This window comes from Lathyrus oleraceus, chromosome 2 (genome assembly GCF_024323335.1).
Source record: "Lathyrus oleraceus cultivar Zhongwan6 chromosome 2, CAAS_Psat_ZW6_1.0, whole genome shotgun sequence".
Taxonomy (NCBI): domain Eukaryota; kingdom Viridiplantae; phylum Streptophyta; class Magnoliopsida; order Fabales; family Fabaceae; genus Lathyrus; species Lathyrus oleraceus.
Window position 1 is genome coordinate 184,695,227 of NC_066580.1, and position 22,691 is coordinate 184,717,917.

The 22,691-nt window shown below is 32.4% G+C and overlaps 1 protein-coding gene and 2 long non-coding RNA genes across 3 annotated transcripts; 1 reads left to right on the plus strand and 2 right to left on the minus strand.

Annotated features, from left to right (window-relative positions):
* Positions 1–3,232: 3,232 nt before the first annotated feature.
* LOC127118783 (uncharacterized) lies at positions 3,233–5,358 on the minus strand. Its single transcript, XR_007802343.1, has 2 exons — positions 4,840–5,358; positions 3,233–3,489 (listed from the first exon to the last, which is right to left on the minus strand). It is a non-coding gene; the product is annotated as an uncharacterized LOC127118783 (long non-coding RNA).
* On the plus strand, positions 3,237–13,693 carry LOC127118784 (uncharacterized). Its single transcript, XR_007802345.1, has 3 exons — positions 3,237–4,871; positions 10,663–10,902; positions 11,004–13,693. It is a non-coding gene; the product is annotated as an uncharacterized LOC127118784 (long non-coding RNA).
* Positions 13,694–16,206: 2,513 nt separating this feature from the next.
* LOC127118782 (putative pumilio homolog 8, chloroplastic) lies at positions 16,207–19,923 on the minus strand. Its single transcript, XM_051049038.1, has 5 exons — positions 18,293–19,923; positions 18,044–18,206; positions 17,508–17,671; positions 16,888–17,143; positions 16,207–16,801 (listed from the first exon to the last, which is right to left on the minus strand). Exons 1-5 carry the CDS (start codon positions 19,642–19,644, stop codon positions 16,697–16,699), a joined length of 2,040 nt encoding a protein of 679 aa, XP_050904995.1. The 5' UTR covers positions 19,645–19,923; the 3' UTR covers positions 16,207–16,696.
* Between the last annotated feature and the right edge of the window lie 2,768 nt (positions 19,924–22,691).

The window sequence follows — 22,691 nt, forward strand, 5'->3', positions numbered from 1 at the left end:
TGCATGGGACCTGGATCTGGAAAATAAAATAAAAAAATCATTGGGAAACATATTTTACAATGTATTCTTAATATTATATGTAAACAATGTAATTTTAAAAAAACAACTTATTCACCTCGGTTTTCTTCGTGATCGATGAGATAGTTAAGCGTTTGTTTTACTATATTCAACTCCTTTAAACAAATCTTTATCGTCCATTTAATGTTTATCAATTCTCAAGAATATTCCATTAGTGATACGCTTGAAACCTAAGGTACATCCATAATTAAAGGATGCTGAATATTGAAAATCTAATATGTATGGAACATGAAGTGCTTGAAACATAAAGATGCTTGAGAAAGTTCTCTAAGGGTCTGTTTGGATTGATGGAAACGGATGGAATGGAATGGAGTGGAGTTATATTCCATTGTTTGGTTTTGCAAAAAATGAAAGGAATGAAATGGAGTGTGATGGAACCAATTTCATCCAATACCACTTTTTTAACCCATTTTTCATTTCCCCCAAATTGGAGTGTATCCAATGGAATGGAATCAATTAATAACACAATTACAATTTTGTCCTCAAAATTTTTAATTTTATTAACCGTTCATATTCTTCATTCTTCATTTCACGTGACATTTTTCTATTCATTCACTGTAACTCTTCTCCTTTCTAGACCTGCTTCTTCTTCTACCCTAACAAGGTATGTCATGTTTCTTCTTATTTTTTTCACCTATTTATAAATATGTTCTATTTATTTATTTTCATGTTCATGAGTATTTCAATTTTTAGAAATTAGGTATGGTACTCTTGTACGCTTCTTGTTGCTTTTTTCTATTGTTACATGTCTTTTTCTACCATTACTGTTCATATGTTGCTTTTCTTCATGTTTTATAATGCTAGTTAGTACCTTTTAAAATTGGACTTGCAGAGCTATATAACACCTACTACAAAAATTGAATTTGCAAACAAAATTATATCTGCAGTGCTATAAAAATTGAATTTGTGGTGCTATAACATTTTCGTAGCATAAAGTAACATACCTGCAATAAAAATTGGATTCTTAGTGCTATAAAAATAGGATTTGTGTTGTATAGAAAATAATTATTAGTAATATAAATTGTTGATTTTCCATAAATATTCTTAATAATTAAACGTAATTTATCACTTTTATGTATTTTTTTTTATCTTTAACGAATGAAATTTAACGTAATTTATTTTATGCATTTTGAGAGGTTCTGTAAAATACTTAAATAAGAGAGTCATTATCTATAATGAACTTATATTTGTCTTTTGTTCTAGCAAGACTTGATATCATTATCTTCAATAGACATATATTTATCTTTTAATTTTAGCAAGACTTGATTTTGTTTATTAAGTATGGTGTGAAAAACTTATACACTTGTTAAGTATTTTGTTTATTAAGTATATATATTTCAAATTTATGATAATATATTTCTTTTCTTTTTTAAATAATAAGTTGATATTTTTATGATTATATGTATTATTTTATTGCGTGAATGTTGGATCTATCAATATTGCAGTGGAATAGATTTTTTTTATCATTATATGTATTATTTTAAGTGTTAAGTGTTTAAGGGTATAAATGGAATAAAAAATTATAATACCTTTCCGCTCCGTCCAATTTCCAAACAATGGAATGGAATATTAGTTCCGCTCCGTTATAAAATATCCAAACAGTGGAATGGAGTTTATGTTCCGTTCCGCTCCACTCCGCTCCATTCCGTTCTATTCTGCTCCGCTTCGTTAGTTTTATATTATCCAAATATAGCCTAAGATGGATTGCAAGAGTAAAAAATTACTTGTGTTTAAGGTTTGTTTTCTTAAAAATTTATTTGAGCACAAAATCATATATTTGAATATTGATTTTATTCATCTAACCCTTATTTTGTTTTGCTTCAGAATTAAATGCATGCGAGATCAGTAGAGAATAATCTTGCACCTAACATTTGATCTTCCCCAAGATTCAATAATTTAAAGATCTAAAGTCTAGATCTTCAGGGAATTTAATTTTTATCAAGATCTCTAGGGAATTTGATTTTTATCTATATCTTTAGGGAATTTGATTTTAATTTTAATATTCTATGTAAACAATGTAATATTTTGGGTAAACAATGTAATAATATTTTTTTAAAAAAAGAAATAATCTTACCCCTCGGTTTTCAAGATAAACCGAGATATAAGATATGCTAGTTTTGAAAATAATAGAAGTGCTGCTACCGGGGTTCAAACCCATGTGCATATAACATTACCCCTGGGCTTTTAAATCACTGAGGTGATAAGTGACAACTTTTCATGATGCCCTTCCTTACCTCGCTACTGCAGCCGAGGTAAAATGAATTTCAAGCCTAATGTTAAAAGCATTTTTTGTAGTAGTGCCTCATTCAGATGTAACTCTTGTGCCTCTAGACTTCTTTGTAGCTCTTTAATTATCATGGTGCTTAGATCCTTAAAATGTTCAATTTCTACAACAATGTAATCAAACTGAGGAGTAAGAGATATCAATACCTTTTCAATGATTACTTGTTTAGAAAGAGTCTCTCCACAAGATTTCATCTTATTTATGATCAGAATCACTCTAGAGATATAATATGTTATCTTCTCATTGTTCTTCATGTTGAGATTCTCGTACTGCTTATGTAGAGATTGAAGCTTCACCTTCTTCACTGATGCATCACCTCCATAGAAACATACTAATATGTCCCACGCAACCTTCATCGTCGACGAATCAACGATCTTCTCAAGCACATTCACATCCACACACTGATGAATGTAGAATAGAGCTTTTTGATCTTTCTTTCTCAACTCTTTGTATGTGTTCCTTTGTGCCTCAATTGCATCTGTTTCATAACCTTCATTGGCGTGATCAAGAAAATCTTGAGCATCAAACAACACACGGGTCTGAACCATCCATCGATTCTAATTCCTTCCATCAAAGACTGGAAGCTTTGTATTCAAGCTACCATTTTCATCGTTCATCTTCGATCTTGTGAAGAAACTCAGCCAGATCTCACCAAACACTCATGTTTACCAATCTCGCAGAATCAAGAAATATGACTCTGTTACGATTTCGATTGTAAATTCAACGTGAAATTAAGAAACGAAATCAATCACACACACCTCACCGTTCAATCATCATGTTTCCCGTGGTGTTTCCCATGGATTTGAACCATAGCTATAGATACCAATTGTTGGTGCACAAGAGGAAGAATACGAAGATGAAGAGAGAGAAGAGAGAAAATTGTAACTAACTTCTCACTGAAATCAAAATTCTGGTACAACTCAATTTTTACTACTGAAAGTAAGATCTAACTTTCAGCATTTATACAATTGAGTCTAAAAAATGAAAATTCAAATGCAAGCTAAATTAAACCTAAAGTCAAATTGACTCCTAATCTTACTTTTTCATCATCCTCAAGATACTTCATATGCATTATGCCATGCCAAACCTACATGAACCATGCTTCATATCAAGCCTAACAATCAACCCTGCAACAATAAGAATTGTCAGCATATACTCAAGCATGTTAGGCCATGATACATCTCAACAAACATTTCACACTTGCACAAATACAAGTCAAACCCATGACGTTCAATGCACACACATACATACTACACATTCAGCATGCCTAACACATACACATGCAATGCAACACCAACCTTCAATTTCTAAATTTTCTTATGCAAACTGATACCAATTATTTCTAGCCTAAAACATACTAACTGTTTTTTATAAAGGGTTCAATTAATCAATTCAACTAACTTCTAATCAAGTAACTTCAAACTGACTTCTAACTCTCCTAACATCAACTCAACTAGCATTTCCCTTTGTGATTCTACCAACATCTCTAATCAATTGACAACTAAAATCCTAACTATTTTTAACCTAAATTGATTTTAACTAACACACTAACCATTTCCAACCAACCAAATCCTAATTTCTAATACAGTTCAACTCAATTCCATAACTAACCTAACATCCACTAACAGTTAATAAAAACCACTAACTATCAAATTCCAAAGTTCTAACATCATAATAGTTCAAACTTCTAACTGATGTTAACATAATAAGCAACTAACATTCATTAACACTAACCAATTACCATAACAGTTCATTAACTCATATATTTAATTCCACATTAAACAATCCAACATCTCCTAACTAACATACACAAACCAATTCAAAATAAATTCTATAACAATTCCTACTAACTAATTCCATAATAACCCTAACAACCCTAACATAACTCACTATCACAATTCACTTCAACTAACACGTAATTCTGGAATTAGCTAACTAATTTTCCCTAACTCAACTCACTAACATTCTATTAACAGTTCAACATAAGCTCTTAACTTCTAACCGATTAAAGCTAGTCGTTCTCTCTAAACATTCCTAACTGTCAAACTTCAAACTAAACTAACTGTCAACCAACACTATTAATCTCATAACCAACTTTGCTCATGAACTCAATTAACCATAACACCTGACCTAACTCCTAACTGAATTTCCCTAGCTCCCGAATTCGGTTGGTTTCAATTCATCTATATAAACTACATTCTCCTCTATAACGATCTTCAACCACTCACTCTGCAAATCCAATATGAAATCACCCTCTGCAAATTCAATCTCTATTCTCCCTCACCAATACTGAATGCTCAAGAATCTTCCATTATTGAGAAAACTTCACATTGAAGTTTGCTTCAACTGAGCTCAGCCTCACTCCTCTACACTCTGCACACACTCTACTTTCCACCCATCAGCAATAACAACACAACAATTTCAGATTCCTACAGATTGAGATTCTGAAGAAGAAAAAGAAGGAAGAACAAGAACACCAATGATTCAAGCAGCTTCAAACTCCCCCAGGGTAAGTCTCTGCTCTGCAAGTAAGATAGTTTCCTTGATTCTTCCTTTTTCTACTTTAAATTTGTTACCTCTTTGTAGCCTTTAAGTTGCAAAACAATAACCTCAAGGTTTTGGCTCAAGATTGTTGATCACAATCATTTAATTTGTTCATAGAATTAGGGTTCTTGGGGGTTTTAGTGGAGGATAGGACTATTAAGTAAGATTTAGGTAGTTTTATGGGGAGAGTTGATTAGAGGATGAGAAAAAAAGTTGATTGGTGGTAATTTTGGTCGTTTTTGGGTTGCTTCGCCACCTCCGACGTGATAGAGAAATTTTCGGTGAGGGACGAGGTGAGAGAGGGAGATGAGTGTGGTTGAAGTGAGAAAAAAATGAAGTGAAATGTTTATGATGCCTTCCACCCTTTTCCCTCAAGCGTGTTGGTCCCTCAAAGTCTAATCACAAAGGACTTTGCTGGTTGGCACCTCAAATATTACTTACACATCCCTCTCTGAATCCAAACACGAGGAGACAACCATGTGCCTCTTAGCTATATAGGCCCATCGCCTTTTCTAATTACACGTGCATTCTTTACAATACACCCCCGGCAGAGAAGAGTGTTTTATTTATTTAAATATTGCTTTTCATTTTTAATATTTTGGTCACACATTGAATACATAAAAATGCACATTAAAAAAACATGTATTTCTTTTAGTTATATTTTAATTATGTTAGGATTATTGGATTTAATTGTTAGTTTTGATTTTAATTAGAGGTATACATTAGATATTAGGGCTTAAGCACTATTAGTTTCAATCTTTAATGCCATTGTTTCTTTTAATTTCATATGTTTATTGTGTGACTCTTTGCATGAATCCTTCTCGGATGATTAGTTGATCAAGTTCATTTTTATCAATTAATTATATTTGTGAATTAGACTTGTCTTAGGTTTTTCATGAACAACATGTATGCTCCCCTTAGGATCCATATTCAGTTAAGTGATCATAAGTCTCTTGATCACTTGATTGAATTAGAACTTCACACTTGCACATACTTGATCCATCAAGTCAACTCAAGATTCATAATCAAGACCCCGGAGATAGGAAGACATCAAGACATTGTCATGTTGAGCTTCATCCATTCAAGAACACATTGCCTCATCATTTTAAAAACAAACAAAAAGACTCTTCCTTGAAACACCTTTTAATTATGATGCGAATTGTGCGCCACGAGTCTTAAGCAATAGAGAAGAATCAGATGGATCATTCCTTCCCTTATTCTGAGTATCTTCAAATACGAGACATATGCCTCATCTATTCAAAGTACTTGACTCTATTCATAGACTTTAGTGTAATTCAAATCAAATAAATTTCAACCTTCAAATCCGCAGACAACACTTCAACAATCAACATCAAAAACACCTTTTTCTTTGGACAAAACACAATTCTCTTTGAATACTCATACACTCGTGATGTTAATCACCTTCTCTTGGTTAGTAACCTCCTTCATGGGTTAATCGCCTTCTCATGGTTAAAATACCCATCTCTAAACCATAGCCTCCTCTCTTTGGGTTAATCACTTTCTTATGGTTAAAACTCTTCTCACACATGCTTGCTTTGTTAGTCTCATGCTTAGGCGAGCCCCTTCATGCATGTTTGCCTTATTAGCCTCATGCTTATCAAACCCCTCATTCTCATGCATGTCTGCCTTGTTAGTACCATGCTTAGGAAGACCCCATTTTCCTTTATGTTTGTCTTGTCAGACCCAATGCTTAGACAAACCCTTCTCATGCATGTCTGTCTTGTTAGTCCCATGCTTAGACAGTCCATTTCATGCATGTTTTCCTTATTAGTCACATGCTTAGATAAACCCCTTCATGCATGTTTGCCTTATCAGACCCAATGCTTAGGCAAACCCTCATCTCTTGGATGCTTTCCTTATTAGTCACATGCTTAGGAATCCACCTCTTGCATATTTTCCTTGTCAGACTCAGTGCTTAGGCAAACCCCCTTTCTTGTAGATCTTAATCCTCGGATTTAGGAAAAACTCTACAATTCTTCATTGTCTAATCACAATTTATTAGTTAAATGCCACACTCTTTGGTTCAGAGACACCACTTTATGGGTTCAAACAATACACTCTTGGTCCAAACAACACCTTCACCATTTCACAATTTTTTTCTAACTACATTCACAAACGCTTCTCAATTCAATTCAACCATAAACCTTTTAAACAATTTATTTCTTTTCATAAAATAACTATTATAATTTGTTCCTTAGTAGTCATACTAAAAGCTTATAGCATCTAAAAGAGAATCAGAATCATCTAACGGCGAAACACTTATAGGATACGATTATAACACTGTTTCCTAAAAACAATCAATAAATTCGTAGTTTTCTACCATGAACTATGAAGCTCTGATTTTCTCATTGCACTATGAGAATACTTAGGCACAAAGGTTTGAATCCTTGGTGAGCACATTAATTAATAAACTTATTTTCTGTTAATTAAAAACAATCACAAGTAACTTTAAATAATCACAAGTAATCTTTAGATAATAATACCTATATGCGCAAAGAGCAATCAAAATGGTTCCCGTTAAGAACAACAGATGTGAGGGATGCTAATACCTTCCCCTTACATAACTGACTTCCTTACCCCTTTTCTTTTAACTTTGAGTTTTATTGATATTTTCCCTTTCCTTTGGAATAAATAAAGTTCGGCGGCGACTCTATTGTATTTCGAGCGTGCGATGCGCTCGGGTATTTTTCGCAAAGCGACACCAAGTTATATAACTCTTCATGAGTATCTTTGTTTGATATTTCAGCTAAAATGATATGATCAATATCATTTGGTGTTGGATATTTATTTGATGGATGAAGGAAAATTAAAATATGAGCATGGGGTAACCCTCTCTTTTGAAACTCAATGATATACATATTTTCACAAAAGTTTAACCGGCAATATACATATTAGTTATTGTACATTAATATGAAACTAACTAAATTATATTTGAATAATAATAATAATAATATTTGTTTAGCCAATGTTAATTTACTTACATGCAAGAACTTTCCCCATTACACTCTTCTTTGTCAGATCGGACAATAACTCATTAAATTTCATTTTAAATACTCTTGAAATGAGGTCTGGATGATCAGCTGCTTTTAGATTAATAGAACCAAGTACACGTTGCATTTCAGGCCAATTTGGGTTACATGTGAATGTGATGAACAGATCGGGAAATCCAACATAACTGTAGATTGCCATTCCGTCAAAGTATAATTGATCCATGTATCTACGACTACCAATATATGACGAAGGTAGCTCATCCCTCTTCCTTGTGTATGGCTATTTGATCTAGCATCAGTCAGATAGTGATAATTGCCAACTCTAAGTTTTGATTGATTCTTTCTGATTCATCTAAGCCTTTTTGATTCCATCATGGTAAACACCTCCACAAAAAATATTGGTAGAGCCTTCTTGATCTCAAAATTATTTGTGCTTCATTTGTTCCGGATTGAATCCTAAAGGCAAACCATTCTCTTATGGTAAGTCGAGTTCTTTTTGTTTCTTGTTCCCATCGTACATCTCCATTGCCCCCTTCTAAATGTGTTGAGTCTATAATATGGCGATTGTTAGAACTTTTATCATGATGTCTCACATTAGGTCTATAACCATCTTCACCATAAGGGACAGGGCCGGCCCAATCAATCTGGAGGCCCTGTTTTAATTTAATAAATAGGCCTAAATCTAAAATATATATATATAATTTAATAATAAAAAAATACACTAAAAATTCAAAGTATTGTTTAAACTAATAATATCTTTTTATACAATATAAAGTTTCTAACTACTTAAAAAGAGCCTTCCTCCTAACACTTTTTGAAGCAAATTCATCAACCAAATCCTCATATTTTACTGTCTCCAAAAGATCATTTTCAACTGCTATCAACGCCAATCCGTTAAGTCTTTCTTGTGACATGGTAGACCGCAAGTAAGTCTTTAACAACTTTAATTTTGAAAAGCTTCTTTCTGCAGAAGCAACTGTCACAGGAATAGTCAACAAAATTCTATATGCAATAACTGTATTAGGAAAACAATCCAAGCCTTTTGAAAATAATAATATATCAGTAGGTCTTATGATTTCTTCAGGCAACATTTGTCTTAGTAACTTTAATTCCTCAAAAAATTCATTCCCGTCAATGTCAGATTGCTCATTATGTTTCATCATCGATAGGTACACTATCAGCATTATCATTTTCAATAGGCACACTATCAACATTATCATTTTCAATGGGCACACTATCAAGAATTTCAACATTAGTATTATCAACATAATGACTTTCATTTGGAACTTGTGGTTCTTTTATCAAAAATTTATCAAGAGCTCCTGCTTGAGATTGAATTAACTCTTCAATTTTTTTCCTTTTCTTACGTTTATCATTTCCACATTCATACTTTCTATTCTTAGGAGGCATAATAGGAGGCATAGTAAAAAAAAACCTGGAATATCTCACAATGTCTTGTGTCCGCCAATGATCAACTCTGCAATATTTACTAGCAATCGATCTATTTGTAGCCTCGTTGTTAAATTAAGTTCCTACAATAAATTATTAATTAGTGCAAGCAAAAATAGTACCAGAAAAAAAAACATGTTTGTAATCATCATAAAATGGGATTATTAATAATACTTTAATTATATTATCACTATTTTTACTAACACTACTATGAAATATACAGAAAATAAAATGCTCCAAAATTAATTATTTTTAATTTTATCTTACTGTTGTTGATATTTTCTATTACAATTAATTCTAAATTTTAGATTCTATCATAAACTATTGTCTATTGAGATAATTGAATGAGTCACACACATAGAAATGACATACTCTTGACACAACAATATAAAAAGCACTTCTTTGACAGCTTGCAATCTTTCTATCACACTTCTTTGACAACTTGCAACCTTTCTACTTTTCAATTAGTTTTTAATATGAACTAATCAAAACTCAAAAGTATAAAGTAATAAAAAAATACAAAATAATCTCATAACTCATTATTCTACTTATACCATTTATTTGACAGCTACTACTCGGCACTCACTATTCTCTATTCATTTCTCCATCTCTATTCTTTTCTTCTTTCTTCTTTGAAACCTAACTTAACCCATTTCTTCTTTTCTTTTTACAGTAAAATTAACTCAACCAATTTTAGAATTTTAGGAGAAAAAAAACACAATAGAGCCATGGGAGAAAGAATCATAAACCAAGAAACACATACAAGTTTCTATCTATGTATGTTCTTTCTTTAATTTTATATTTTTTTTCTTTCAAAACATGAAGATAAACTACTTTGATTTGAACAAACTTACCGATTAAACTGCACTGCCGTCGTCTCACACTCTCACCGTCGCCGTTTTGTTTTTTTCTTTCTAATATTGTTTTGTTTTTTTCTTTCTAATATTGTTTTGTTTTTGGTTTATTATGTGATGTATATAAACAACTTTGTTTTGGGTTTCTTTAATGCCGACGTTTCATTTTCCTTGGCGTCTTTTCGGTTTTAGGTTGCGTTTGGAATGAGGAAAAATAATATATATTTTAAATTTTTTCATATTAATTAGATTTAAAAAAAAAAAAAATAGGCCCCCAAAATTTTGGGGCCCAGTTCCATAGAGCCTGTTGCGCCTGTGAAAGGCCGGCCCTGATAAGGGAAACGTAATGGATACTGATATCCTAAATAAGATATATGATACTCATCTATTCTTTGAAGTTCACCATATTGTTTCTTCATTAAAATCTATATCTTTTATGCAGTATCAACATCTCCAACAATAAGAGCAACTACTTCAGACACAGTTGGGTGATTGTATATCCTTCCATTAGTACTTCTCTCATAAATTAGACAAAGTTTTAGGTCAGAAACATTTCCTTCACACAGTTTATCCCTCGCCATTCAAAAATATTGAGCATGGACATTATGTTCATATAACATCTCAGAGAGTTTTCTCAATGTTAACATCAACTTTATTTCTTGTCCTACATTAAAATGAACAGGTCTGTGTAAATTGATACATATGCAAACTGAATATTTATAATTAGATTTCCATAAAAAAAACAAACCTGATTCCATTCACTCTATTTTGAATTTCATACAGTTGTGCAAAGAATGGATTTTGACCGGGCATCGGTAACATGCTTCCTATCCAATGACATAATTGACCTTGAATATGAAAATTGGGAGGTCCTCTACCATTGTTAAATTGATTGTCCATTTTAGCACCAGGAGACGTAAATGCAAATATCATGTTGTAACTACGAATTTGTTGTTGGAATTGTTTTGATTCATTTGAGTTCTGGTGAAACAACATCTCCTGTAAAACTTGAGGTGGTGTTTTTAACAAAGGAATTTGAATCTTTCCTTCCCCACATCACATGGAAAATTTAGGATTAGTTGCATCCCGAAATTTGTATTTCCTCTCTTGATACCACATATTTGCACCATAATACTGACATCAAATGATTGGATCTCATATATTATAATACTCTCCTAAATTTAAAAATCAAAGAAGGATGTAACATCAGTACGCGGGGATTTATAAATGTGCATTTTCAATAGCAACTTAGTTTTATAAAAATACCATTAGTTTGCATATCTTCATTCTAATCATAGTCGTTTTCCTCATCCATAATCGAAAATGTATCCTATTGTTTCCTTCTAAAACAATTTTTTTTATCTTGACTATAAATATTTATGTGCTTAAAATATAAGGTTACATACTGGGTAAATAGTTATATACCTTCATTATCACCCTTCATATGATCGTCTGCACTATCATCTTCAAAAAGTTCGTTGATTTGCGAATTTGGTAATTGGGGACTATTTGAAGATGTTGAAGCTACATTACAAAATACAATATTGAATATTCTTTTTAAATTGACTCCTAGTTTACTGATGTTCTCGCGTGATACCCTTTTTGATATGATATTAACAGTCGTACTTGGCAAGATGTTTAAGACTGAGTTAAGCAGATTGTGTTGAACAAAACTTGTTATACATTTGTTGTGACTTGGAATGTTTGGAGAAATTTCTGATAGTGGAAATCTTATACACGATACTTCTTTATCAGGAATTATATCAGAAGGTGAAGAATTTTCTTTGTGCATTGACTTCAATCTCTTTGCTCTCTTCTGATCCAATATACTCTTTCTATGCAATCTAGCTAATCTTGCTCTTTTCTTCTTAAGAATATTATTGAAGTGATAATGTTCATCCACCTTATCTATATATCCATTGGCTAATCAAAAATAGTTTTTCATAATTATACTACAAAAGTTTAATCCTATTGTACCATGAAAATCCAAAAGCAAATCAAAGTCTATATACATTACACACACATGTGTGTGTGTTAAGGCATGGAAATTTGGTGGTAAGACATTAATATTGCACAATATTTAAAAAATCCCTTACAAATTAGTCAGTCTAATAAAGTGTCAATTAAGTAATTACAATCATTTCCACATGATACATAAACTGTAGAGTCATTCATTAATGCTAACAATGACATGTGAAATTAAAACAACCTCAAAGCATCATATATGTAGTTAAGCATGCTACAAGTAATCATTATTCTTCATTAGGAATGAATAATAATTAATTTCACGCATAGAAACAAAACATGACAATGGTTGCATAATGATTGCAATGGCTTAATATTAACTTATGGCTCTTGAGGTTCCAACCAAATAATTATTTTTTGAGATTGTATTTGTTTTAAATTATGCTTAATGTAGATGTAGAAAATAGGATCCAATAGTATGGTAGTTTGCATCAATTGAAAATTTTCTAATATGAGTTTTATTTTAAAGTATTATTATTTGAGAAAAATAGGAAATTAAATTAATAACATAGTGAAAAATTACTCAATTTAAAAAAAAACTAATTTTGTTGTCTACAATACTAAATCTTAGTAAATATGGAACAATACATTTTAAGTTGTTAATATATGAAACATACATACTTAGATGCAGTTGCATATATATTACATGGACATTATGAAATATACATGGATGTTATGTAATATAAATGGATATTTTAAAGTTAGATATATAAATTGTAATGCACATGAAGATTTATATTGAAAAATTATTTCAATATTTAAATATAGGAAGATGAATTTGTAAAAGTCCCTTAAGTCAAGTCCCACATTGTATGTTAGTTAAAAAAATTCCTTAGTCCCACATTGCTTAGGTGAGATATATTTCCTTCCTCACTTTATTATATAAGAAAAATCCTCGTTTCATTCCAAAATACACCAAAAACTTATTTTGAGTTTTTTCTTCCTCATTCTCATAACTCCGTGTCTTTCGAATTGTCGAAGCGCCAACTTCTCCCCCTTTCTTTCTACTCGTTGAATTTTCCGAGTATTTTCTTGAATTCTCTTTAGAGAATTATATTAATTTATCCTCGTATGAGTTGGGAAATTACAAGTATTAATTTTTGAATTCTCTTTGGAGAATTTTTTGAGTTTCTCTTGGTTTGAGAAATTATTATGACTGGTTGTTATACTAGGTACTATGAATGGTATTTATACCATATTCGAACGGTCTTTGTATCATTCCGTGTAAGTAGTAATCGTACAATATAGAACTGAACTATTTTATCCTAGAAGTGGTGCAATAGTTCGACTGTTTTGCATAACTTTGGGCAGTGCTATGAAACGTCTTAAAGAGAGCGACCTAGTACGCGACTTGACCCGATAATTTCTTTTGTGTCTAATCGTGAAACAATAATTTAGGTATACATTATTTTTATTAATAAAGGTTATCAAACGAGGTTGGTAGGTAATCAGTTATGTTAAATAAGTTTTTGACTTCTAACCTATTATTGAATCACTACATTTCCAAGGTTGATAAGAATGGTGGCACTTGATAAACCATGCCTTCAAACCATAAAAACTAACACATATTAAATGTGTGAAAGAAAACCATCTTAAAATATTCCATAATAATTATAAAAATACCAAATATAACATGTTTTTTAATACTTGCTACAATTAACATCCTTGTTCAAGAAGGATAGAAAACACAAACATTTATCTTTCTGACCCAAAATTAAATTAAGCATTTGATTCAATCTTTACTTTCTTCAAAAGTTTGGTCCCTGAAAATTGCGTAGCTCCAAAAACTTCATAATCAACATCTTTAACATACTGAGAAATGGACACATCCTTAGTTGGAGTAGCTACACAGTTCGAATCTGGACTATTTTCTCCACACGCAGACAACAATTGCTTCAAAATAGATTAAAATGTATTCAGAAAATGAGAAAGTTACCACACACTCAAAATTGCATGTTTTATAATTACCGTAAAATTGTCGATATTTTTCTAGCTTGCATTCATAGTCACAAATTGAGTCTAAGCCTGACTATTCCAGTTTGACATCAATATTAGGTAAGATTTTGAATTTGACTTAGATTAATATTTCATGTAAATAACTACAATAAACTTAAACCTCATTAGTTATGTAATCAGTTTCATTTTTTTTGACAAATTTTTTATCCATAGAAAGCTTACAAACTGAAGCTTGGCTAAAATTTGGCAGAACCTTAACTCTAAAAGCTATCTTTTTACTCAAAAGCAAATAAAGTTCATTAGGATAAACCATAAGTTCATCTTCTCCATCCTAGTAATGGAACGCTAAAATATTCAGCAAAACAAATACCCATATATCATTAAAAATGAATATGACGTAGTAAATTTACACCTCTAACATTGACTTATGCATATTATTAGCCATTTTTCCAATAATTTCAGCACAATCAACATCCCAAAATACAAATCGAAACTTTGAATCACCATAGTAACGTACATCTCTACTTTGTATCTTTTATATCAAACAAATAATATTATCGGGTGAAATAACTAACAAAACATAAGATACAAATATAGTAAAGAGATTAAAATGTCTTTAAAAAATGAAACCTTGGTATAACTTGTTTGACATCTTCTCCACATGCATAATAGAACCAACCATATTTTGATACATCAAACTTCAACGTAGTTACTACAATAACACAAAGCGTCTCCTAAATACAATCCAAAAACATCAGACGTATTTAGAACATAATAATATAATTTAAACTTACTTCTATTAGAATACACAATGTATAATATACTTGTTTGACCATGCATAACTGAGTTAAGGATGCATTTGGCCTTATGAACAAACTTCTCAATCGAGGTATATACTATGATGCACCAGACCAATTAAACAAAGATCTTGATGATTGAGTCGACTTCTCAGTCTGTTCGTTTATAGGTAACCTATAACATTTAACATAATTTAATGATATATATGAAATTTCACAAATAAAAGATAATATTATGAAATAGATCTAAGTTAGATATTTATTACTTAAACAAAAATTCTTTAATATATGAAATATCTTCATTAATCAGCAATTTAGAACCACTCCATTTGTTTGAAACTATAAACGTTAAACAACATTATTGTATCAGTGTCATGATTGATGTATTCAAATATATGCAGAAAAAAACCAGACATATAAAATCTTGACAATCCTTTATCATTGCATGTGTAAGAACAATTGCAATATCACCATTGTTATTGGCATCATTGTAGTAATCCAAAAACATATGATATTGTTTAACTCATGCAAAACACCATTAACATATGAAACTATTTTAATATCAATAGATTTAAGAGTCGTATCATCAAGGAACACAAATTTTTGAAACGATCATAGAATTTCTACTGGAAATTATTCTCATAAACAATACCATTGTTGATTATGCAAGTCATATTCTCCTTAATCAAAGGTAAAATATAATTTTGATAATAGTTAATTTTTATATATTAAAAATTGATGAATCACTCATTGTGGGCCCGGACGGAGGAAATATTATTTAGAAACTAAAAATAAAAAATCATAAAATTAAAACAATTTTATTTTATAAATAGACCATTAGTCAGACAGGAGTATCATTGATTTCATACTTGTAAAAATCCTTTTATCTCCTACTTTATTGATTTTATCATTGATGCTAACTTTACACATACAATTTATCATTGATGCTAACTTTACACATACAATATGTTTGTTTTTAGAGAAATAAAGAAGAGAGAAGTAGAGAAGAGAGTATCTCTTATTTGGCGTATGAGAGAAGTTAAAGAGAGAGAACTAAGAGAGCCGCCCCAATCAATTAAAATGAGTTCATGTTTCTGATTCATAACTACTAGCATCAATACTTTCTCTATACAACTTCTATTATTAAGCCATAATATTATTAGACTTTAAAATAAACCAATAAACATCATTATACCACACAAACAAAAAGTCATAAAATCTCCTAATTTTATTAACTAGAATTCAAAAAGTACATTATCCCCAGTCTTGGAACAAACTGTTTTTTCCTAAAGCAACATCCAGGAAAATGTACACACTCTACAAAGCTTCATAACAATACTTCATAACAATACCATCATGGATGCATCACACACATAACACATCCACAGGGTAACAGCTCAATATTACATAACCATAATAAGCACTAGAAAAAACTAAGCACATTCTTTCAGACTCCGGCTCCAACGGAAAAATGAGAGGCAAGTTCCTGATGAACACCACAATGTTCTCCCGTTATTGGAAGCTCGGAGTCTAAAGACACATACACAACAACAAATACTAGTAGTAGTAGGCTAATAGGTAAGTTTTTTTTGTTCCGCTAGATTCACTAGCTAAGTTACACATAGAAAACTAATTGGATGCGACTAGGAGAAAACTGATAAGAAACAACAACAACAAAACATGTCTTGAGTACTGACATCACTTCTTCATCTGGATTTTTGAGAAGGTCCTCTTGCAATACGGGCTGGTGCGCAAGTTTTTGTGCGCTTTGACTGCATCAACCAAAGATATAAACAAGGAGCCCTGCATCAAGAGTCAAAACAATTAGGACAATTTATAAATGACTAAAACACTCATTGTGTGTGTGTGTGATCCCCTAAAATTTATACCTTGGTATTGTCAAGGGCGCACTGAAGGACATAGTTTCCAAACGGGTCTTGAAGCAGAGTCTCGAAGCGAGTAATAGACAACAATTCTTGGACAATCCTTGCTCTAGTCTCTGGAATATATTTGAGGCACTTTTCAACTACATGGCTGCTGAATTTTTGAGCAGAGAGGACTGCATAGTGTCCTCTGAATTGAGCAGTAAACTTGGCTATAGCACTTGGAATCTGCATCTGGATAATGTACTGAACAACATAGTTTCTGAAAAACAATGATTCAATGTGTTATCTTGATGAGCTAGCATAGAAATTTACAGTATCAATTTGAGATATGCATAACTATTAAGCTACGTTTGGTTGAGCTTTTATCTATAAGCTCTCTAATATTGCTTTTGAAAACATCATACACTTTTTGGTTTTCACCACTAGTATCCGGTCTACTGGACCGACTAATCCAGTTCGGAGGTAAGTTCTGGCATCAAGTGATTCCAGCCCACTCCGAATCGCAGTTGCGGGAAATTGAACCGTAGTTTTCTCTACTGAGTCCAGAATCACCACTGGATCAATCAACTCACGATTGTTATGAAACCACACATATATAGATGAAAATAAGAAACTAGAGTTACCCATATGGGTCTTGAGCCAGATCCAAGCCATGTTTGCAGATTTCCTTGACAAGTCTTTCTTGACTCTTTCCCTTTGAATAATCAATGCACCGTTGAAGCACACAGCAGCCATGTTGATGAGTAGCAACATCAAGACAGAATTTTGTTGCAGCATCAAAGATAAACTGCCATATATCATAGAGGAAAACGAAAAATCAACAAACTTTCAAATTAATTTCAATGAAATATACAAAAATTCTAGTCAAACAGAGTGAAAAAATTAGAATAGCTTCACCAATATATGTTCTTCAAACTATGAAGAGAATGCCGCAAGACATATGCTTTAAAATATATATGCCAATCACAGAAACAGCCGTATGGATCATATTGGAGAGAACAAAAGAGTGAAACTCAGAAAATTGAAAGAACTATGATAATATCAATAATGAATTTCCATATAGATAGATGCTAATTATTCAATTAATAAACATAAAAGAACCACTAGTTGTGGTCCACATTAAACTAAAAGTAACACATGTTTTAAAAAAGTGGTATACCTCATTATCTTGAACACTAAAGCATGTCAAACAACGTTGTATAACATGATTTCCATTCAGATCCTTAACCAGCTCAAGAAAAGCAGGTTGAATTGCTGCCCTCACCAATGCAATTTGCCTCCTTGATTTGATAGTAGAAATCAGCACCTGAACCACTCTTGTCCTGAAATATTTACAATATCATTAACTCAATGAATCAAAATCTTAAAATTTCAAAAATGTTAGGTAAAACCAACAATGCTAAATTACCCATGTGTGTTTAAGGATGTTCTGACTAGCTGACCAGGATCCTTAGTCAGCATATGAACAATCTGCAACCTTTGATCTTCCCTACAAAACTCCAGCAACTTCTGAACAAGATAGTTCCCAAAAGGATCCATCATAAGGTCAACAATGTTATCAATAACATTATTAAACACAATTTCCTTATCGTCAACCGACCCTTCCTCAACCAGCTTCTGCAGTTGACGACCACCATTCTGATCCTTTGCCGTATGAATCATGTAGCTCTGTAGAGTATGATGTCGTTGCACATCATCATCAGTTACGAACCCAGTTCTAACAGGAAAGTGATGAGAAATTTGAGGAATCACTCCCAAACCCCCTTGTGAGTATGAATACTTAGAAGCAGCAGTAGCACCACCCAAGAATGGATTCCGGTCTCTTTTCATGTCATTCTCTTGAAGAATGAAACTATTATCACATTTAAAAGCCAGTGGTTCCTCAATAGGTGTAGTAGGATAAAGAGATTGAGGAAGCTGATGATAATATAGTGGTGATGCAGGAGCGTTGTTGTACATGATAGGATTTGTAGGAAAATTATTTTCCGTTGCAAAAGAAGACCTTGTTGGTGAAGGATACACAAGGCGCTGTTGTTGTTCATAAGAGTTGTTATAAGATGAGTTTTGCAGCTGAACGGGAACAACCCTACCTCTACCCTGTCCATAGCAATGGCCATAAGAAACAGTGTTTCCGATTCCATTTCCAAGATCAATAGAAGAACCCATTTGAGATACTCCAGCAAAGGTGTTACCTTTTTGCATACCCCATTTGATATCAGAGAGTAAACCTTGTGAAGGTGATGAAATCCCAAAAAGTGATTTTGGACTAGCCATGTTTTGATAACGTGGGTTGTTGTTTGTTGGGTGTGTTGCTGTCACTGTTTCATCTTCAACAATGTTGTTGTTGTTGTATGCATGAGTTTCCCAAAAACCAGGAATGTTGATGTTTGAGTTTGCGTCAACAATATTACTACCTCGGATTCTTGCAACATTGCTGTTGATGGTGATGTTGTTGTTAGATTGTTGATGATGATCTTCATCGGAAAGGGTGATAGCAGAAAGATTAAGAGACAAACGATGATAATCATGATCATATTCATGATCACGATGATGATTCATAGTCCAGGTGTTGTTGTTATTGTTGTTGATGACCTCATTACCCCATGAAGTAAACCCATTTGAAGGAGAAGAAGATGGATGCATAATAGACATTCGAGAAGATTGATGTTGTTGGTGTTGTTGGAGCAATGGAACAGTGGTAATAGGAGGATCAGAGTTGTTGTTTTTCATCATGAACCATTGATCAGTTGTATTGTTCATTGATGATTCCAAAGAGGTGATTGAGAGAAAGAAAAAAAAATAGTAACAAATAAGAGAGAGAATAGAACAGAAAGAGTGGAGTGGTAGTGGTCGGTTAGAAGAGGGTAGTGTTGTGTAGCGCAGTATTTGATTTGAGTGTGATGATGAAAAATCGTTTATTTGGTGAGAGATGGAAAAAGAAAGTGTTGGTGAGTGTGTATTTGAGTGAGGGTTTTTGGTTATGGTGTGGTGATGAGTACGAAATTGTCAGGGTTTCGTCCGAGAAAATAGCAGCTATTTTTGTGGGTGCGCGGATCAATAGCCAACAAATCATCGCAGTCAATTCTGTTATTTGGAATGAAATTCTCGGAATACCACTTCTAACTTTTTTTTTTCTTTTGTTATTTATTTATTTATTTATATACTATTATTCTATCATCTCTTTATTATTCCTAACAAATATATATATATATATATATATATATATATATATATATATATATATATATATATATATATATATATATATATATATATATATATATATATATATATAATTTTATTTTAATTTAATATTCTCAATTAATTATTTTATACGATATGGATGAAGTAGGAACGAAAGTTTCACATGCCATTGGTAGAATTATAATTGACAAAATTATAGGGAAGATGACTTTCGTGATGGGGCAATTCAAAATAGGTTTCGGTTTGATCATTTTAGGAATGATGTTGGTAGGGGAAGATCACGTACACATAGAGTTTTGAGTCGAGCAGAATGTGTTACTCGAGCATCAATGGTTTATTTCTATTGTTCCAATTTTAGTGATAATCTTCAGTATGTGGAATTACGAAAGAAAATATTCTAGGGAGAATGGGAGAAGGGATGTTGTGTCTGAGATTAAGAGGAAGAAGGAGTTGGAAAGGGTGAAGGAAGAAACAGTTATGAGTGAAAAGGAAAAGGAAAAACTTAAAGTGGTGACTAATGAGGGTGTGGTAAGTAAGGTGATTAAGGAGAGGGATAAGGACCCGGTTCTTAGTACAAATGGGAATAGCGAGAAGGTAGAAAGGGTCGAAGATGGGAAAGGAGAGGTAGTTATGGTTTATAGTAGTTATGGGGTTGTTCGTGAAGACGTTGAATGAACATGTAATGGTATGATGACTAAGATTTAGAATGGCGTTAGCGTTCCCGTTTTTCAACAATCTATATAGATGTTTGGTTTCATGATTTTATGGTGGAACAGAACAGAACATGGTATTTGCTCTGATGCCAATTGAAATTTTGTTCTTGGGGAAATATGTTGGACACGATGTCTGAGGCAATATGTTCAACCAAGTTATGACAGTTTAACTTATACAAGATGATGAAGTAGAAAAGCAATAAATAACATAAAATATTTGGCAACCCAGTTCGATGCAATATCACTTACGTCTAGAGGGCATTCAACCCAAGAAAGGAAATTCATTATCAATAGTGTTAGTACACTTAGTCTTACATGAACACACCTTGTTCACATCCTCTTCCCAATACTACCCAATAACTTTCTATTTATGACTCCCCCTAGATATAACAATCCATTTCACTTTCTCTCAACCCCTAACCTTGGTGATCAACTTCAATAAACAACTTTAAGAATGTTGAATTACAACTCAACTAAACAAACCAATAATATTCCTTATGATCTGAATGTAAGCGCTAGTGTGGTGTACAAGCAACATAAACAATGGACTTAAATAAAACCCTAACACAAAGAATCTTCAATCAAGCTAGTGGTCTTCAATGTTAGAATAAGTCCCTTTAAATAGCAATCCATAGTTGGATTTTTTCTTCAATGGGTATTTGAATTTCAATCACTAGATATGGTGGAGATTGTGTTAAGATTGGTTTTTCAAAACATCTCCACTAAAATATTTGATTTGATTTGAATTCAAAATTAAATCTCCATAATTTAAATTTTAGCTTATTAAATTATCAAACAAATCTAACTAATTAGGTTGCTGAAAGATATCAATAAATCAATCAAAAAGGAATCCAGAAGCACACTAAAAAATTACAAAAAAATGTGTCAAAGCTTGAACTGCAGTTGGTGCTAGATGTACCACACCTGCCGGAACATCATGTCCCAAATGTTTTCTCTCTTCACCAAAACATCTTGTACACTCCATATTATTTTGTATAATGCAGTCAATCCAAAAGGAACAAGAATCTACCCCTTTAGAAATTTTTGGAAAAATAACTCTTTCAAAACTTACAAGATATGCAAAGGGGAAATCTTAAAAAATACCACAAATTGAGCATCATAAGCACACCATAACAAAGAATATTCAGAGCAAACAACAACAGAAGTAAATGTGGTTGCTACACAATTGAAACAGAATCATAATGCTCGCATATAATCAGGCACACAAGCAAACATGCATGCACACAAACAAGGTTAGCCGTGGTCAGTAGTCAATCAGGCCATCACACACTAGAACACACCACTACACAAAGTTATTTCACTCATAACCCACAAATAAATCAGCTCATATAGGAAACCATAATTAAGGATCATATGTTAGGCCAGATGCTCCAGCATGTGAGCAAATATCAACATCAACACACATCAATACTATAATACATACACCTTGCAACATACAAGCTAAACAATGCTCCATAAATAATTAGTAGTTAGGTTACTCATCAAGCACACTACTACTATCCTTACTCCTCATTTTTTCCATAATTTAGCAAATGTCAGAAATAAATAAATCATATCATAGGGTATCAAACATCAGGTGCAGAAAAGATACTCATATATTCTTAGTGGCATCAAAACCATAAACACACGTGAGTACCAACTAGAGTAGCATAAGTTAAAGTTATTGCAGAACCACAAAAATAAGCCTAAATACAAAAGGCCAAAAATAATTCAAAACAACTTTAGCTTGATGACATTAGTCTTCAAAGATTGACTCTTCTTCTTCACTTGAGAATAATTTCCATCAGCAGTTTGACCTTGATGCTTTACCACAATGTTTGGGACATGTATCCCCACAAACAACATCCTATCAAGGGTTAGTGGCCTAGC

Coding starts and splice junctions, on each gene's coding strand:
- LOC127118782 (XM_051049038.1), bottom strand. CDS start 19,644: ATGAACAATACAACTGATCAATGGTTCATGATGAAAAACAACAACTCT. Junction 18,207..18,292: donor ACATCCTTAAACACACATGG/GTAATTTAGCAT, acceptor TAAATATTTCAG/GACAAGAGTGGTTCAGGTGC. Junction 17,672..18,043: donor TTAGTGTTCAAGATAATGAG/GTATACCACTTT, acceptor GATATATGGCAG/TTTATCTTTGATGCTGCAAC.